Source organism: Lipotes vexillifer, unplaced genomic scaffold, assembly GCF_000442215.2.
Source record: "Lipotes vexillifer unplaced genomic scaffold, Lipotes_vexillifer_v1.1 scaffold1477, whole genome shotgun sequence".
NCBI classification, from domain to species: Eukaryota; Metazoa; Chordata; class Mammalia; order Artiodactyla; family Lipotidae; genus Lipotes; species Lipotes vexillifer.
The window spans coordinates 454,573-471,979 of record NW_006776536.1 but is presented as its reverse complement, the minus strand read 5'-3'; the positions used below and the strand labels follow the sequence as shown (position 1 = coordinate 471,979).

General features: G+C 54.1%; 2 protein-coding genes across 3 annotated transcripts in view; one reads left to right on the top strand and one right to left on the bottom strand.

Moving 5' to 3' along the window:
- TCIRG1 (T cell immune regulator 1, ATPase H+ transporting V0 subunit a3) overlaps positions 1-2,066 on the top strand; it is a 9,569-nt gene extending 7,503 nt beyond the window's left edge. The window contains exons 13-19 of the mRNA XM_007450411.1: positions 16-134; positions 213-426; positions 781-903; positions 996-1,100; positions 1,175-1,292; positions 1,684-1,861; positions 1,946-2,066. Coding sequence (XP_007450473.1) covers positions 16-134; positions 213-426; positions 781-903; positions 996-1,100; positions 1,175-1,292; positions 1,684-1,861; positions 1,946-2,024 — 936 coding nt within the window. The 3' untranslated portion in view covers positions 2,025-2,066. The remainder of the gene's footprint in view (positions 1-15; positions 135-212; positions 427-780; positions 904-995; positions 1,101-1,174; positions 1,293-1,683; positions 1,862-1,945) is intronic.
- Positions 2,067-5,469: 3,403 nt separating this feature from the next.
- Positions 5,470-17,407, bottom strand: part of CHKA (choline kinase alpha) — a 62,135-nt gene continuing 50,197 nt past the window's right edge. The window contains exons 7-11 of one of the 2 annotated variants that reach the window (XM_007450410.1): positions 16,587-16,674; positions 16,071-16,179; positions 13,165-13,271; positions 11,719-11,800; positions 5,470-5,697 (exon numbers count right to left, since the gene is read on the bottom strand). In XM_007450410.1, the coding sequence (XP_007450472.1) occupies positions 5,638-5,697; positions 11,719-11,800; positions 13,165-13,271; positions 16,071-16,179; positions 16,587-16,674 (446 nt within the window). In that variant the 3' untranslated portion in view covers positions 5,470-5,637. The remainder of the gene's footprint in view (positions 5,698-11,718; positions 11,801-13,164; positions 13,272-16,070; positions 16,180-16,586; positions 16,675-17,407) is intronic. The other variant, XM_007450409.1, reaches the window with a different exon arrangement.

The following is a 17,407-nucleotide window of genomic DNA, read 5'->3' as shown; positions in this document are numbered from 1 at the left end:
GCCCCGCCACCGCAGGTCTGGAGCCTGGCTGTCAACCACCTGACCTTCCTCAACTCCTTCAAGATGAAGATGGCCGTCATCCTGGGGGTCACCCACATGACCTTCGGGGTGGTCCTGGGAGTCTTCAACCACATGTGAGGACGGGGGGCCTTGGGGTGGGGGGCCAGGCAGGGCCAGGGCGACCTGGTGACCCGGCTCCCCTCCTGCCCCAGGCACTTCGGCCAGTGGCACCGACTGCTGCTGGAGACCCTCCCCGAGCTGGTCTTCCTGCTGGGGCTGTTCGGCTACCTCGTCTTCCTGGTCGCCTGCAAGTGGCTGCGAGTCACGGCCGCCAGCGCTGCCTCGGCCCCCAGCATCCTCATCCACTTCGTAAACATGTTCCTCTTCTCCAGCAGCCCCACAAACCGGCCGCTTTTCTCGGGGCAGGTGGGCTGGGGCGGGGGGAGGGGTGGGGTGGCGGCGGGGCGAGGGGGCGGCTCACACCCCGCCCTGGGGCCCCCTGGTGGCTGGGCCTCTCAGCTGCAGGATCCTCGTCCTGAGAAGCGGGATGCAGGCCTGAGGCCGTGAGACAGGGAGGTCGAGGGGCCTCCCTGGGAGCTCCCAGCAGAGGTGGTGGCTTCTATGCCCAGAGGAATTCCACACGGGGCGAAGTCCCTGCCTGGCGAGGGGCCCTGGCCTGGAGTGGGCTGCGGGCTCCCCGGTCCCCTGGGGAATCGCGTGGCCCGAGCTGGCCGGTGACTCGCAGGGGCGCCCTGACCATCGCCCCCTCCTCCCCCGCAGGAGGTGGTGCAGCCCACGCTGGTGGTCCTGGCCCTGGCCATGGTGCCCGTCCTGCTGCTTGGCACGCCCTTGTTCCTGCACCGGGAGCACCGCCGCTGCCACTCTCGGAGGAGGCAACAGCCGGTAGAGACAGGGGAGCCTGGGGGTGGGGTCCTGTCCGGGACGTGAGCCCCATTTGGGGCTGGGGGTCTGTGATGCTGCTGCACCACCTCTAGGATGAGGACACGGCCAGGCTTCTGGACCTGCCTGACACGTCCCTGGCCAGCCAGGGCTCTGATGAGGAGAAGGCAGGATGCCCAGGGGACCAGGCAGAGGCCGAGGTGGGTATGGTGCCTTCCTGAGCAGGGGATGGCTGCCGGCCCCACTTGCCCCTCACTGCCACCTGTCCCCCCAGTTTGTCCTGTCCGAGGTGTTCGTGCACCAAGCCATCCACACCATCGAGTTCTGCCTGGGCTGCATCTCCAACACGGCCTCCTACTTGCGCCTCTGGGCCCTGAGCCTGGCCCACGCCCGTGAGTCCCGGCTCCTTCCCACACCTGGCTGCTGGATGCGTGGCCCCCTCTGGTCGCCTTTTTTTTTTTGCAGTATGCGTGCCTCTCACTGTTGTGGCCTCTCCCGTCACGGAGCACAGGCTCCGGACGCGCAGGCCCAGCAGCCATGGCTCACGGGCCCAGCCGCACCGCGGCATGTGGGATCTTCCCGGACCGGGACACGAACCCGTGTCCCCTGCATCGGCAGGCGGACCCTCAACCGCTGCGCCACCAGGGAAGCCCTGGTCGCTTCTTAGTATCCGTCTGTAAAGGGGGGACGTCGGAGGAGGTCCCCCGCTGGCCCACGGTGAGGGCGGGCTTCGGGATGCCGAGGTGGCTTGGTGGTCCCCACGGTTCCCTCCTCCACCTGCAGAGCTGTCACAGGTCCTGTGGGCCATGGTGATGCGAGCCGGCCTGAGCCTGGGCGGCAAGATGGGTGTGGCGGCTGTGGTGCTGGTCCCCGTCTTCGCCGCCTTCGCCGTGATGACCGTGGCCATCCTACTGGTGATGGAGGGGCTCTCGGCCTTTCTGCACGCGCTGCGGCTGCACTGGTGAGTGGCCACCTGGCTGGTGTGGGCAGCACGGTCGGGGAGATGGGGGGGCGTCCCCTCACCCGCTCTCCCTTCTCGCCCCAGGGTGGAGTTCCAGAACAAGTTTTACTCGGGTACTGGCTACAAGCTGAGCCCCTTCACCTTCGCCGTGGAGGGTGACTAGTGCCCACAGCCCCGCCCTTGCCTTGCTGAGCAGGGAAGAAATAAAGGGGAAGGCCCAGGGCCCGTGTCTTGGTCTTGTCTGGGAGGCAGGGGCTGGGGCGGCTGGGTGTGGAGGAGCCTGGGCTCTGATGTGGGCTGGTCCTGCCCCTGGGGGCCTTTTGGTTGGATGGACACCACGCCAGCCTCTGTGCCCGTCTCCCTTATGTCTGTTTCTGCAGTTGAAGTTGGTGTGGGGTGGGGGGAGGTGGGAGCCACTGGTCTATGATCTGGGGCCTCAGGATGTCAGGATAGGACCCACAAGCACATCTGCAACGATCCCAGACTCTTGGGGTGAAGGGGGGCAGAACTAGGCCCAGGGAGGGCTGTTTCCAGTACATTCTAGCTCAGAAAGATTGTCCTTCCAGGCTGGGCCGGGGGAGTGAGCTCCCCATCCTTGGGGATATGCAAACTGGCTGTACAATGATGTCTGGGCTACCCTGGGTATGGAGGGTGGTGCCTGGCACCAATCGGCCAATATTCTCACATGCCTGTGCTGGCGCTGGCCCCTGGCGCTCAAGATACTCTGCAGCAGAGAGCAGCCTGGGACACCTGAGCCGGACCCGGCACTCCACATGGGACAGTGGTGTCACACCCAAGGCCACCTTCCCGCAGACAAGGGCAGAGGCTCGTCCAGGACACCCTGAGAATTGTCCAGGTCTCCGAAGGTCAGAAAAGGGGAGAGCCGGACTCCAGGCCCTGCCTCCCCAGAGGCCACAGTCTTCCCCCTAGCCCTCCCTGGTGGGCAGTCCTGCTGCCAGGCCATCCTTCCGCTGGGGGGAGGGAGGTGGCATCCTCGGGCCTCTCTGGTCTGGGTCCCACCCCCAGCTGGGTGGCAGAGCCAGTGCTTCCCAGAGGCCTCATTTTCTCCTGCTGAGGAGCTGCCAAGTGGTTCTTCCGGCTGGAGGCCCTGGGAACAAAGGCTGCCTTGAAGGCAGAGACGCCCTGTGCACGGCGAGCTGGGAGGCCTGGCCCCGCAACCTGGCCCCATCACCGTGGCTCTCGTCTGGCCAGTTGCCGGGAGGAGCCTGTCCCTCCAGAGCCCAGGGCTGCCCTGCTCAGGGCCCCCAGATGCTGGGCTGGGGTATGAGGGGCTGTCTGGCTGCAGTATGACACGCCTGGCAGAGACTTGGCTCCAAGAAACGTTGAGAGCAGTGTCTGGTTAGGAATAGAGGGAGCGGTGTGCGTTTCAGGATCTGGCCCAAGCCCAGGACTCCAAGCTCTACCTTCCTGGGGAGCAGAGCTGTGCAGAGACTCGCAGGGTGGGCCAGGTGAGGGGAACCTTAAGCAGGGGCTCAGCGCTGAGAACGTGGCATGTTTCGGGGGTGGGTGGCAGGTGTGGCCCCAGGGAGACGCTAGCTGGCCCTGCCCTGGCTTTGACGCGTGGACAGCTGGCAGCCTGGCTGGAGAAGGCCGGCTGCTGGGGAACCAGCATGCGCAAAGGCACTGGAGGGGGCGCCCCTGGGGCGTGGGGGGTCACATCAGGAGACACAGGGACAGGGGGGTCACCTGCACTGGGGACAGGCCTGCTGGGGCAAGTGTACGGTCTCATCCAGGAGGATGGCTGAGGGAACAGGTGGGCATCCCAGGAATTCCACATACAGAGAATGAAAGTGATAGCCAGCGAGTGGATGTGAGGGAGCCTGACCCCAAAGCCGCCTGGCAGAGGAAAGCACGAGAGGGCCTGGTGTCTTAGGGACGAGAGAGGCTGGGGGCAGGGGGCGGGCAAGGCCGGTCGGACCCCGTGGGCACAGGCAGGAGCTGGGAGCTGTGTTCTAAGATCTCACACACAGGGCAGCAGCATCTAGGGCTGTTGGGGTTTTTTTAAAAAACTGTTTTTGGCTGCACTGGGTCTTCGTTGCTGCACGCGGGCATTCTCTAGTTGTGGCGAGCGGGGGCTACTCTTCTTTGCGGTGTGCGGGCTTCTCACTGCGGGGGCTTCCCTTGTTGTGGAGCACGGGCTCTAGGCACACAGGCTTCAGTAGTTGTGGCACGCAGGCTCAGTAGTTGTGGCTCGCGGGCTCTAGAGCGCACGCTGTAGTTGTGGCACGGGCTTAGCTGTGGGATCTTCCCGGACCAGGGCTCGAACCTGTGTCCCCTGCACTGGCAGGTGGATTCTTAGCCACTGTGCCACCAGGGAAGTCCCTAGGACTCAGTTTTATTGCTTGGATATCATAACACACTCACCTGGTTAAAACTTTCGGTGCCTACCAGGCCGGGCAGCGGAAGTCCCCCTCCTGCCCTGGCCCAGCCGCTCAGTTCCCTCCTGGACAGCCCGGTGCTCCCCTCTCCCTCCCGCCCAAGGGCTTCGCCTCCGGAGGAGCCGGGTGGACGCGCACCGGAGACCTCCCCGAGACTAGGGATGCATCCGAGGGTGACAGCAGAGGATGGGCTTTTATCTTTTTTATTGTTTGTATAGTACAGTCTTTGTGGTAGCAGGAATGTATGCACAAAAAAACAATTCAAATAAGAGTTCAGAGTGAAAAAAAAAAAAAGAATTTATCCCAAAGGACTTTTAATACATACGGATTTCACAGCTATACTCTATCCCCGCCCCCATACTCCACATACAGGCTGCCGTTTCCCACCAGAACGACCACATGAGGTACAACGGGGAGCAGTGAGGGCAAGGTTTCCCTCCCGCACCCAGCACACGGAGGCCCCAGCACCGGGGCAGCAGGAGGCTTCCCTGGGGCACGACCATGCCTGGGGGCGGGCAACCGGCCCTGTCACAAGAGCCCAGCACCAGGCTGAGCAGAGGTGGAGGGGAAAAGGCTGCAGAGTGTGGGACAAAGCAGCCCGCTCCCTACCAGGAAAGCGGATTGGGCAGTGGGGGTGCCGGGGTGGGCATGTGTGGCCACGTGTCCCCGTGCAGCCTGCTGGCCCTCTGTGGCCACGGCCCACTGCCTGCCCCAGAGCCAGGGTTAATAAAGCACTTTCAGTTAGAGGGCATGGTGGGGCTGCATCCAGTTAGGGTGAGATTCATCTGAGATTCACCGGCAGAGGAAAACACGGATGACAGGTAGCAGTCAGCGGGCAGCCACGGTCATCCCCGCCTCTGTGCACCCCGCACCTCGGGGGCGGTCTGCGTCTCCCAGAACCCCGGTCAGGCCACGGAGCATCGGCAGTGTCGCTGCCCACTCGCCGCCCTACACACCCGTTACCTACAGAAAGCCCGGTCGGCGCTGTTCACCAGCGCGGTCATGAACATCCTTTAAAGATCAACATTAACCAAAAAGGCACGTACAGTGACACTGTTTACTCTTGCTGTTTGCCCCAGCTGGCTGAAGTAGAAGATGCCTTCTCTAGATTAGGGGGTCTGAGGTGTTGCACTATTGCACTAGTGTACTATAATTCTGCTTCCTGATCTCATGCCAGAGTCCTAGAGAAATCGTAAACAAGATATGAAATAAATGTTCCTCAATTTTAATACAGTCTTTCGTATCATACACATCTGTGTTCGGCAGCGAGACGTCCGAGCCTTCTTGCTGCAGGTACAGTAGTCGGAGCACAGAGGGACCCTCGGGCTCGGCCGCCCCCGCGCAGTCCAGGGATGCAGCGCAGGCTGGCCTCCCCAGTCACACCCCAAGCTTCCTCTTCTGGTCGAAATAGGCATCGAACCTGGCCTGGGCATACTCCTAGGAGACAGAAGGAAGAGGGGCCTCACCAAGGGTCCCGCCCGCCCCCCGGCACAGAGCAGAGCAGCTCCACGTGCTGCAGGCCATCCAGGAGCCACGCTGCTCTCAGGATGGTCCTCTCCCGCTGGCAGCAGCCCCGGCCACCACCTTCCCTTTACCCTCAATGTCCCCCACTCGATCAGCTGCGCCGGCCCGGCCCTGCCATCCCAGACGGGAGACGGGACTTCTGTCTATGTATCTGGTGCAGCATGGTTCACCGACTCATTCACCTTGAACGCTACAGACGCGGACTGACGGACACAACAGAGGCTTCTCTGTCAAAGCCCAAGGTCCCTGGGGCGTTAGCAGGTGTAGGCAGACGGTAGGTGCCACCTGTTTGCTGCAGCACGATTACTAAAAGGACACCAGGAGGGAAGTGAGAAAACCTGGCCAGCCACCGGGCCCCTGGGTCCCTTCCCCTGTCTGCCCACCGGTGTGCAGAACACAGTCTCTTAAGGACCACTCCAAATCGAAAAGTCTGCAGTGCTAACTGCCAAGATTACAACACCACTTCAAAAAAATTAACGTTGAGGTATAATTTATATACCACAAAACTTAACTCATGTAAAACGTGCGGTGTTCGCTAACGCACACACCTAGCTCAATGCCAACACCACAATCACCCTCAAAGTCCTCCTGGGTCTCTGCAGTCAAGCCCACCAGACTGCGACAGAAAGCTTCCATGTGAGTGTAACTGTCCGCTACGTCCCCTCTGGTGTCTGGCTTGTGTCTAATAAGACACATCCATGCTGCCGTGGGCGGCAGTGTTCGTGGCTGAGTAGTTTTCCGTGATACGGCTCCAACACAGTGTGTTCACCCAGTCATCTGCTGATGGGCATGTAGGTTGTTTCCAGTTTGGGGCTACTGAAAATAAAGCTGCTGTGAGCACTTGAATACAAGTCTTGGCGTGGAAACAGGCTTTCATTTCTCTTGGATCAATACCAAAGAGAGGGACTGCTGGGTTGTATGTTAAGTGTACGTTTTTCTTGTTTTGTTTTCTTTTTAACTTTTAATTTTATTGAAGTATAGTCGATTTAAATTTACTTATTTATTTTGGAGGCTGCTTTGGGTCTTCGCTGCTGTGCACGGGCTTTCTCTAGTTGCAGCGAGCAGGGGCTACTCTTCATTGCGGTACACGGGCTTCTCATTGCGGTGGCTTCTCTTGTTGTGGAGCACGGGCTCTAGGTGTGCGGGCTTCAGTAGCTGTGGCACGTGGGCTCAGTAGTTGTGGCGCATGGGCTTAGTTGCTCCGCGGCACGTGGGATGTTCCCAGACCAGGGATCGAACCTGTATCCCCTGCGTTGGCAGGCGGATTCTTAACCACTGTGCCACCAGAGAGGTCCCGGTAAGTGTATGTTTGACTTTATAAGAGGCTGTCCAACTGTTTTCCACACTGGTTTCACCCTTCTACGTTCCCACCAGCAATGTATACGAGGTCAGCTGCTCCACAGTCTTGCCAACATTTGGTATTATGAGTTTAAGTTCTAGCCATTGTCATGGGTGGGCAAGGCATCTCACTGGGGCTTTAACTTGCATTTCCTTTATGACTTTGTATCAAGCAGATGAAAACATGCTTACTGGCCATTTGTTTATCTCCCGTGTACTGTTCAAATCTTTTGTCCACTTATAAAGTAGGTTGTTTGGTTTCTTGCTGAGTTATGAGTCCTTCATATATTCTAAATACAAGTCCTTTGTCAGATATAAATTTGCCTTGTTTTCTCCCAGTCCGTGGCTGGGCTTTTCATTTTCTTAATGGTGTCTTTCAAAGAACAAAAGTTTTAAATTTTGATTAAGTCCAACTTACTGTATTTTTTTTTTTTCTTTGAGGGTTAGTGCTTTATGTGAGCTAAGAAATCTTTGCCACAGTTACGAAGCTTCTCTCCCGTTTTAGCTTTTACATTTAGGTCTATTATCTGTTTCAAGTCAATTTTTGTGTAGAGCGTAAGTTCAAAGTTCATTATTTTTTTCCATATGGCTTATTCAGTTGTTCCCGCATCATTTTTGGAAAATCTAAACCTTGGCCTTTCTGTGGAATACCAGTTACCTGTATGTGTAGGAGTCCATTTCTGGGAACTCTAGTCTGTTCCATCTGATTTATGTCTATCTTACTACCAACACCACATGGTCTTAATTATTGTGCTTAATAAGTCTTGAAATCAGGTAGCCTAAGTCTTCCAACGTGGTTCTAGTTAGTGTTTTAGTGTTTAGTTATAAATAGTTTATTTATTTATTTTCACATACGTTTTAGAATCAGCTTGTCAATTTCTACCAAAAGCCTGTGGGGATTTTGCTGGGGTCACGGAGACGACAGATAGTTTGGGGAGAATGGAAGTCTTAAGATTAGGTCTTCTGGGGCTTCCCTGGTGGCGCAGTGGTTGAGAGTCCGCCTGCCGATGCAGGGGACGTGGGTTCGTGCCCTGGTCTGGGAAGATCCCACATGCCACGGTGCGGCTGGGCCCGTGAGCCATGGCCGCTGAGCCTGTGCGTCCGGAGCCTGTGCTCCACAACGGGAGAGGCCACAACAGTGAGAGGCCCGTGTACAGCAAAAAAAAAAAAAAAAAAAAGATTAGGTCTTCTAAATCCATAGATGCGGTATCTCTATTTAGGTTCTTTTAGCGATGTTTTATAGTTGTCAGTGTACAGATCATGCACGTATTTGAAAAATTTTATCCCTAAGTATTTCAAGTTTTTTACGCCACCGTAAACACAACACTTTTTCATTTACAGTTGCTTCTAGCACGTAGAGATGCAAGTGGGTTTTGCATATTGACCTTGTATCCTACGACCCTGATAAACTCACTCAGTAGTTTAAATAGCTTTTCTATTGATTCCTCTGTATTTTTTCATGTGCATGATCACGTCACCTATAAAAATAAAGGCAGTTCTTCCTTTCTGGTACTTCTGCATTTTCTTTCTTTTTCTTGCCTTCCTATGCTGGCTAGGCACCCCAGCAGCCTGTGAGGAGAAGTGAGCACGATCACCCTTGCCTTGCTCTATATTTGGGGCAGAGGTGGGAGGAGCATTCAGTGCTTTACCATCGATTACCACAGCAGCTGTACAAGAGCTGTGTATATGCCCTTTACCTGGCTGAGGAAGTTCTCCTCTATTACTAGTTTGCTGAGACTTTCTATCATGAACAGGTGTTGAATTCTATCAAATGCTTTTCCTGCATTCACTAAGATGATTGTATGATTTTTCTCCTTTATTCTGTTAATACAGTGAATTACACTAATAGGTTTTTCAAATGTTGACGTTAACCTTGCATTCCAGGGATAAATGCCACTTGGTCATAAAATATTATCCTTTTACATAAGTTGGACTTACTTTTTGCCAGTATTTTGATAATGGTTTTGGGGTAATGTTCATGAAAAGCAGTGATCTGCAGTTTTCTTGAAATGTCCTTGTCTAGTTTTGGTGTCAGGGTCATGCTAGCCTCATCGAATGAGTTGAGAAGCGATCCCTCTCCCTTTATTTTCTACAAGTCTGTAGGGCTGTTGTTATTTCTTCCTTAAATATTTGATGATATTTACCAGGACCTGAAGTTTACTCTATAGGTTTTTTTTTTTTTTTTTTTTAAGAGGGTGTATAGTAGCCTTGAATGCGTGGCTAAGGAGGCTAGTAGCACTTATGTTTTTTTTTAATTAATTAATTAATTATTTCTGGCTGCATCGGGTCTTTGCTGCTGTGCGTGGGCTTTCTCTAGTTGCGGCGAGTGGGAGCTACTCTTCATTGCGGTGCGCTTCTCATCACGGTGACTTCTCGTCGCAGAGCACGGGCTCTAGGTGCGCAGGCTTCAGTAGCTGTGGCTCGAGAGCTGTTGAGCACAGGCTAAGTAGTTGCAGCGCACAGGCTTAGTTGCTCCGCGGCATGTGGGATCTTCCCAGACCAGGGCTCAAACCCGTGTCCCCTGCATTGGCAGGCGGATTCTTAACCACTGTGCCACCAGGGAAGTCCCAAATCTATAGGTTTCTGATTATGAGTTCAACTTAATAACTATGTGGCCATTTCTTACATCAGTTTTGGTCATCTGTTATCTTCCAAGAAATTGGCACATTTCAGGCAGGTTGTCAAACCTGCGGGCAGAGCTGTTCATCACCGTCTCCTATGTGGACATCTACGGAGTCTGCAGTGACAGCCTCTCTCTGTAGCCGGTTTTGGTAATGTTTGTCTTCCCTTTTCTTTCTTGCTTAGTACAGCCAGAGGTTTATAAATACTTTTGTGGTATCATTAATTTTCTCTATTTTTTGTCCATTTTATATTTCAATGATTTCTGCTCTTACCTTCATTCTACTTCTGTCTACTTTGGGCTTAATTGGTTTTCCTCCTTCTAGCTTCTCAAGGTAGCAGCTTATATCACTGGCTTGAGAACTTTCTTCATATCCAAGACAACATTTAAGCTGCAAAGCCATAAGTTTCCAAATGCTGCTTTAGCTGCATCCCACAAATTCTGGTATGTTGTGTTTTTATTATAATTCCAAATATTTTCTAACTGTCCTTGTAATTTCTCATTTGATCCAGGGTTTATTTAGAAGTACACAGTTTTAACTTCCAAATAACTGAGAATTCTCCAGATATTTTTGTGGTTGCTGGTTACTGATTTCCAATTAAACTGCACTGTGGTCAGAGAACTTACTCTGCAGTAAAGTCGAGGCCTGTTTCACAGCCCAGCCTGTGGCCTATCCTGACGAAGACTCCACATTCTCCGACAAGGATGTCTGTCCTGCAGCTGTTTGGGCTCCACCCATGTTCGTCAGGTTGAGCTGGCTGGGGTGATGATGTTCAGGTGTCCACCACCCTGCCTGTGGCAGGGTTTCCTGGGTCCACCTGCTACCTAGAGGTGTGCAATCTACTTGGTGAATAGTAGATTCCCCCTTTCCTTTCAGCTTTGTCACTTTTTGCTCTATGTCTTTTGTTTCGGTCTGTTTTGTTTTGGCCGTGCTGTGCGGCATGTGGGATCTTAGTTCTCTGACCAGGAATGGAACCCATGCCCGCTGCAGTGGAAGCGTGCAGTCTTAACCACTGGACCACCAGGGAAGTCCCTGCTCTGTGTCTTTTGAAGAATTCAGGGGCACACACACTGAGGGTCTATGTCCTGCAGATGAAGTGATGCCTTCACTAGGATGCAACGCCCTTCTCTACCTTCAGTGGTTTTCCTTCTCTGAAGTCCACTTTGTCTTACAGTAACATCTAACCATGACTCCAAATCTGCTTTAAAAATCCACATTTCCCCTTCTTTTGCCTAAGTGCATCTGTGCATTACCAAATCTTCTGCCTAGAAGCAGAAACCATCCTCACTGAGAACCGAGGAGAACAAAATGCACCAGTTCTTTCCCACCACCTGTCCCAAAGCAAGGTGCTCGCTACACCTGTGTGCACCCCTGCCCCAGGACGCCCCCCACCACTCACTACGGAGCAAAGTAAAATGCCAAGGACAGCACTTAGGTTAGAATAAAAAGACAGCCTGGTTTGGTACAAACTTGCTGCACAAAAGGGGGTCTAACTCAATCAGCACCAGCTCCCAACTCTTAAGTCGGGTGCTGTAGGCCAGAGGATGGGGTGTTAACAGGTGAATATAACAAGGCACGGTAGGTAACCCCACCACCATTCCTTCACTCAGTGTCCCTTGTGTCAGAAGGGACTGAGGTCGGGGCTGGACCTCAAGGGTCTGTATCTCTACATCCCCCATCAGAACCACAGGACCACAGAGCACTTCTCTGAAGCAGGGGAGGCGGGACCTGCTGGCCCTGGGAGTGAGGGCAACTTCCACAGGCAGACACAGCATCAGCAAAAGTGGCTTCAATTATGCAGCCTTCCTTTCTCCCTCAGCTTCCCCGGGGGGGAGCCCGCAGGTCACCTGGTTCAGGTACTCGGAGGGGAAGAGGTAACCCCCTGGAAGGAACAGGCATTTACTGCCGAGCATTCACGTACATGGAAGCCTTTCTTTCCTGGGAGCAGAAGAGAAAAACCACCCCCAAAACATACCATGTACCCAAATTCAATGGATGAAATCTTGGCCTGTACGATGGACCAAAGTCCCCAGAAGAAATGGGACGCAAGGGCAAACCTGTAATTACAAAAGCAGGAAATGCACATGAGATGTGTGGGACCAGTTGGAGGACCGATGACATCATTTCCTGCCAGATGGACGTTCTGACTCATCTGGGTGCAAACTGTCTGCCTTGGCCGACCCAGTGAGATGATATTCCACGGCAACAGAGCAGCGGGAGCCCACAGCCGTCCTCTCCCCACCGCTGGCCAGTAACCTTGCAGGTGTGAACACCCCGACTCCCTGTCCCTGGCACACAGAACACTCGCAGGACCCACCCGGAGGCCTCAGTGGCCGCTGCTGGTGAAGCGTGGGTCACACAGGGAGAGAAACCCTCTGGCACGCGTGTGAGCGCACAGCCTTGGCGGCCCCTACCCCACCAGCAACAGGTGGAGGAAAGCGCAGGCCTCCGGACAGCCTGCTGCCATCCCCCATGCCCCTCTCCCCCGGAAGTGAATCAGGAGGGTGTGGCCAGGTCCCCACCTCTAGGCTGTGCCACGCTCCTCTTCACTGCGAATCCAAGTTCTTCTCAAAAAGATGAAGATAAAGCTCTAATTCAGGAACGAGGGCTTCGGTGCCGCCCTCACCAGACCTGACTCTGCTTCTCTTCATCCCTGACCCACTAGATCCCCTAGTGCTACCCTTTCTGTCTGGGTCTTCTCCACTTCCGCCTTCCTATTTCCATCTGATCAAGAACCAGGGAGGGAAGCTCTCCTCTGCAGGCGGAGCCGAGGGGCCACCAGGGTGGCCTCAGCTCAGTGAGAGGACTGTGGACAGTTCCAAGGACACCAAGGAGGTGCTCTATGCTGAGGAAGGAGGGCCACAGTCACCCAAACCGTCACTGTTAACAAATAATCTCATGGAAGACCCCAAAGATTAGGAATAACTCAGGCCTCCTGACCAAAGAGATCAGTGAGTGTGAGAACACAGTGATCTAGACCTCTGCGGAATCTGGAGCTTTCTCAGCCCTGCTTTGACAGCTGTTGAGAAAACAGATTTTGAATTCTTTTCTAGGAGAACCATGTTACTCGGTGGCACCCAGCTCTCCAGGAGCACTAGTGAGAAGAATGTGCAGGCCCTGGCGGCAGCGGCTGTGCAGCAGAGTCCGTGGCGGGGATGACGGTTCGGAACGCCACCCGCGCGGCCTGACCTAGTGCACAGACCCTGCTCTCCTCACTGGCCGTGTGCTGAAATCTGGGGGATCCGAACACACTCGGCCACGTGGACAAGAACTAAGTGTTCTGTTTTTGACAACGTACAAGACCTCGAGATGTATGGTCGTGAGGGAGCTCCTAAAATACTCCTGTTTGCAAGGAGGGATCCCAAGTACGCGCTATACAGAGGGAAGCTATCGTTACAAACCGACAAAGGAAAAAAATTACCTATTGACTTCAAGCAACATTTCTTCTTCTATAACGGACTTTTCTTCATTACTGAGGTTTTCAAATTCATTTTGGAATGCAGCCAAGTAATTGGAAATGAAATGGAGCTTAAAAAAAAAGCAATGACATTAGGATCAATGATGGTTAAAAACAGGTGATGTCAATGCTGTCACGAAGCGCACACGTCAAGCGTGACTCTTCCGGACGTCAGCAAAGCCCGCCACCCTGCTCTGCCCAGGGGCGTGGTCCAGGGAGCTCACCCACCCGGCCGGGATCACCGGGTTACAGTCAGAGAACTTAATGGACTCGATGCCTTACTGTCGGGAAGACCACTACTGCCTCTGCAGAAAGTAATTTAGGTAGAGTTGTTCCTTCTAACTCACACTCCTGTCTTCCACTGACCGCAAAGCAGGGTCAGCCTACTCCACACCTCCCCAGCCTGGCTGCTGCCCCACGCAGCGCTGGCACGAGGCACCAGGGCACCCTGACACTCGTCAGCAGATGCTGCCTCAGGGCAGGCGCCGGACCAGGCACTGTGAAGGGGCCTTCCACCCCTAAGATGCTGTGATGATTTCCACACTTACGTCCATAAACTGGCAGCATCTGATTCTGGTTTGGAGAAGACACAGTTTACCCTAAGGTTCTACCAGGTTGCACGTTGAGTCTACATATGAAATTAGGATTTATGAGAGCCCTTGTTCTTCACTGCTTCATACCATATCAAAAGGCAACAGAACACAGCCAACCTCGGCTTGTTTGCTTTTGTAAAGAAGAAAACAGCCGTCAGTCTTTCTCCCCCGTAACAACCCTTGCTACCCTGGTTACCCGGCTGGAAGGCACTCCCCACCCTTTCCCTGTGTCGCCTCTTCCATCTTCCTGCTCTAAAGTCGGCTTTCTTACACTACGCCCCCTCCTCCACCAGAAAGCATCATTCAAGATCAAGCACTGTCCTAGGCAGGGGGCTGTAGATTCTGAAGTAAACCTGGCACAAAAAAGATGACTGCTGATACCTATTAAATTCTGTGTAACAGGCACACTCCCCACGACAACAAAATAATTTTTGCAGATGAGAAAACTGAGGCACAGAAATAGTACGTTACAACCAGCAGTGGCAGATCTGGGATTCAAATCCAGGCCCATTAGTTTTTAGAACCCATGCTTGAACCACCACCCTAGATGGTTTAACTTCTTGGAGACCCTAAACGCTGAAGGTGGCAAATGAAGATAGAAAATTTGAAGAGACTGAAACCCTAAGAAAGTGGTAATTAATGACCCTCCCTCCCCCAAAAGTTCTAGGCCCAGATGGCTTTATGGGCAAAATCTACCAAACTTTCAAACAACACCATCTTAGATAAATTTGTTCCAGAAAATAAAAAGGGACACTCAACTCATTTTGTAAGACTAGTATAATTTTTATTCCAAAAGCAGGTATGAATAATTTTTTAAATGAACATTAAAGTCCTGTTTCACATATATGCATAGATATAAATCTCCTAAAATAAGAAATTGCCTAACTGGATCCAAAAGAGCATTACAAAAGAACGTTAACTCATTCAAATAGTTTATTTCAGGAATCTCAGTATCGTTTAACATTTTAAAACACTTCAATGGATTAAAGACAGAAAAGCAGGAGATTACCTCAGTAGATACAGACAGGGTACCTGATACAGACCAACACTTGTATGTGATTTTAAAACCTCTCAGAAAACAGGAATGGAGCTTCTTTACATTTCCATTGCTGTGCAGTGCTGGGGGTTGCACGGCTGTGCCGCCTTCCACTAAAATGAAATCTGTCTTCTTACTGAAAATCTCCCCTTGCCGGTCTGAGAGCTCTCGTCCCTGGAGCTGCCTGCCCAGCGTCCGTAAAAGCCTAACCCTTTCCAGCGCGGCAGGAACCCGAAGCCTGCTGCGTGCTCCCCTCCCCGGGCTCAACAGCCCCACGTTCTCCCGCCCTTTCTACCCACATAGCTTGAACCCGAGGTGCAAAACCGTCCCGGCCACTGCGCTGGACAGGCTCAAGGTCATCAGGTCAGCCTGAAAATGAGGCCAGAAGAGAGCAGCCCAGGTCTGGCCACATGGCAAGTCTGTATTTGAATGGCTGCCCCTGAGCGTGGCCACCTGCTGGAGACTCTCCCCATGCCCAGCTCAGGCAGGTGCTCGAGAAACCTCTCCTGAGTGAGCTACCTGCAGCAACTGACTGCATCCGTCCTCACCCCCGGCCCCTGGGAAACGTTCTGACCAGGCGGGGATCCCGGGAGAAGGGATGTCGGGCGGCAGGGCCGCCCAGCGCGGGCGGAGCTGCTGCCCTGCAAGGCTGGCAGAGGTGGACGCAGTGCCCTTCTCTCTAGCCTGCTAGCTTCTGCATCACTACGTACTCATCCTCAACCCAAGGCTTCGGCACAGGCTGAAGAATGGAACGGAGGGCTTCCTGGGGAGAGAGTCCCACAGGACTGATTCTCCAGTCACTGGACTCGCATAACCCAGGACAGGAAAGGGCTCTGCGAGCACTGCGACAGCTACTGACCCACGGTGCCCCCAAGACTACTTCTGCCGGCACAGCGTGAAACCAACAGAGGAAAGTCAGTGACCCCCCACGGAAGGCCAGAGAGCAGGACGGAGGCTGGGCTTTGGGAAAACACTAGAAGGAATCACGAAGGAGGCTGTGCTCCTCTCTGACTGGATGCAGGTCACCTCTGGCACAGGGATTTAAAAAGGCTGGACTCAAATACTGAGTCTGTATCTTGACACAAAATAACATTTTAAAGCAAGAGGACCTGCTTAAGCAACTCCATGGTTTTAAAGGGGCATCTTTAAAAGTGAAGCTGTGATCATCTCTGACTGGGTAACACTGAGGTGTGTGGTTTGCTTCTCAGTCAGTGCACTGAGTACAGACACGAGTCTCCTACCTGCTGCTTCCTGGTGGGGTACTTCAGGAGGTTTGCTCTGAAAAAGGGGTACTTTTCGTAATTATAATCATACATCCATTCACAGAAATGATTCCCAATGTCGAATCCCCTGAAAAAGAGAGAGAGGCACAGAAAATGAGGCAGCAGCCCCGCTGTGAGCCCCCCCGGGACCCCAGGGCCCCGAAAGCATGAATGCTTCAGTGACGGGACAGACCAAAGCACCCTGGCCCGCTGTCTGGAGCAACCGCTCAGGAGTGCCGTCCTGCGGTCAGTGCTTTGGTGAAGCCAATGAAAGGCCAAGTTCTGGATTCTGAGGACCTGGCCCCTGCTCCCACTGACGCAGATGAGAATAGGCTGCGCTGCCCCACGCGGCCATTGCGGCCACTGGGACACAAAGTGCTGGCCTCTAGGGAGGAAACTTCCAACTCAGGATGGTATCGTGACCTACTTTCTCCTTCGTTCCGCACACATATTAAAATACTAACAGGATACTGAAATAAAAACATTTGACTTTACCTGTAGTTGTAACTGCTGTATTCAAAGTCGATGAGCATCAGTTTCTGGTTTTCAGAATTCTCCCTGCCTTCCAGCAATAAGATATTACCTGCAAAAAGGTTTGGATGACACGACCTTTGCTCTGGGCACGTTCTGTCATCGAAGGCGCAGGTCTCCAACCACAGGGCCCAGGGTGGTTCTAATCCTGTCAGGGCATCCTGACCACGCAGCGAGCAGACGTGGCCCTGAGTCACGGGACTGGGGGACAGGGTGCCAGGAGCAGCACTGACCTGGGAGGCCTGGCCCGAGAGCCCTGCTGCCAGCACCCCAAGAGCAGCGTGGCCTGGGCTCCCCCCCATTTCCATACGGGGGCAGGAAGGGAAAGGTCTGCTCGGCACCCCCAGCAGTCCCGAGGTGGGCGGGGCTGTGGCCCCCAGCTGGGAAGCTGGGCCCTGGTGCCCACACAGGCCCCACTGCTTGGCCCCCAAGGAGGAGAGCACAGACAGCACCCCACGACCACACTTCCTTCCCTTAAGGCTGAATTCCGGGCAGAAGGGGCTTGGCTGCCAGACTGGCCCCCCAGGCACATGCTCAGAGCGCCCCCCACTCTACCCAATGTGCTGCATCTCTCACGGTGGCGCTGGCGGGTGGGCTCTGCTGAGCCAGGTTCAAGGCTTTTCGGCACACATCGTCCGTTTCCGGGAGCCATGAATAGGAGAACCGGGGCCAGACCCAGTGTCCAGCTTCTGCCCCCTCCACACTCTCCCCATGTCGTCGCCGCCGGCGGGGGCCTCCCTCTGGGCCGTCCACCATCACCCGCTACACACACGAGGCTGCGCCTG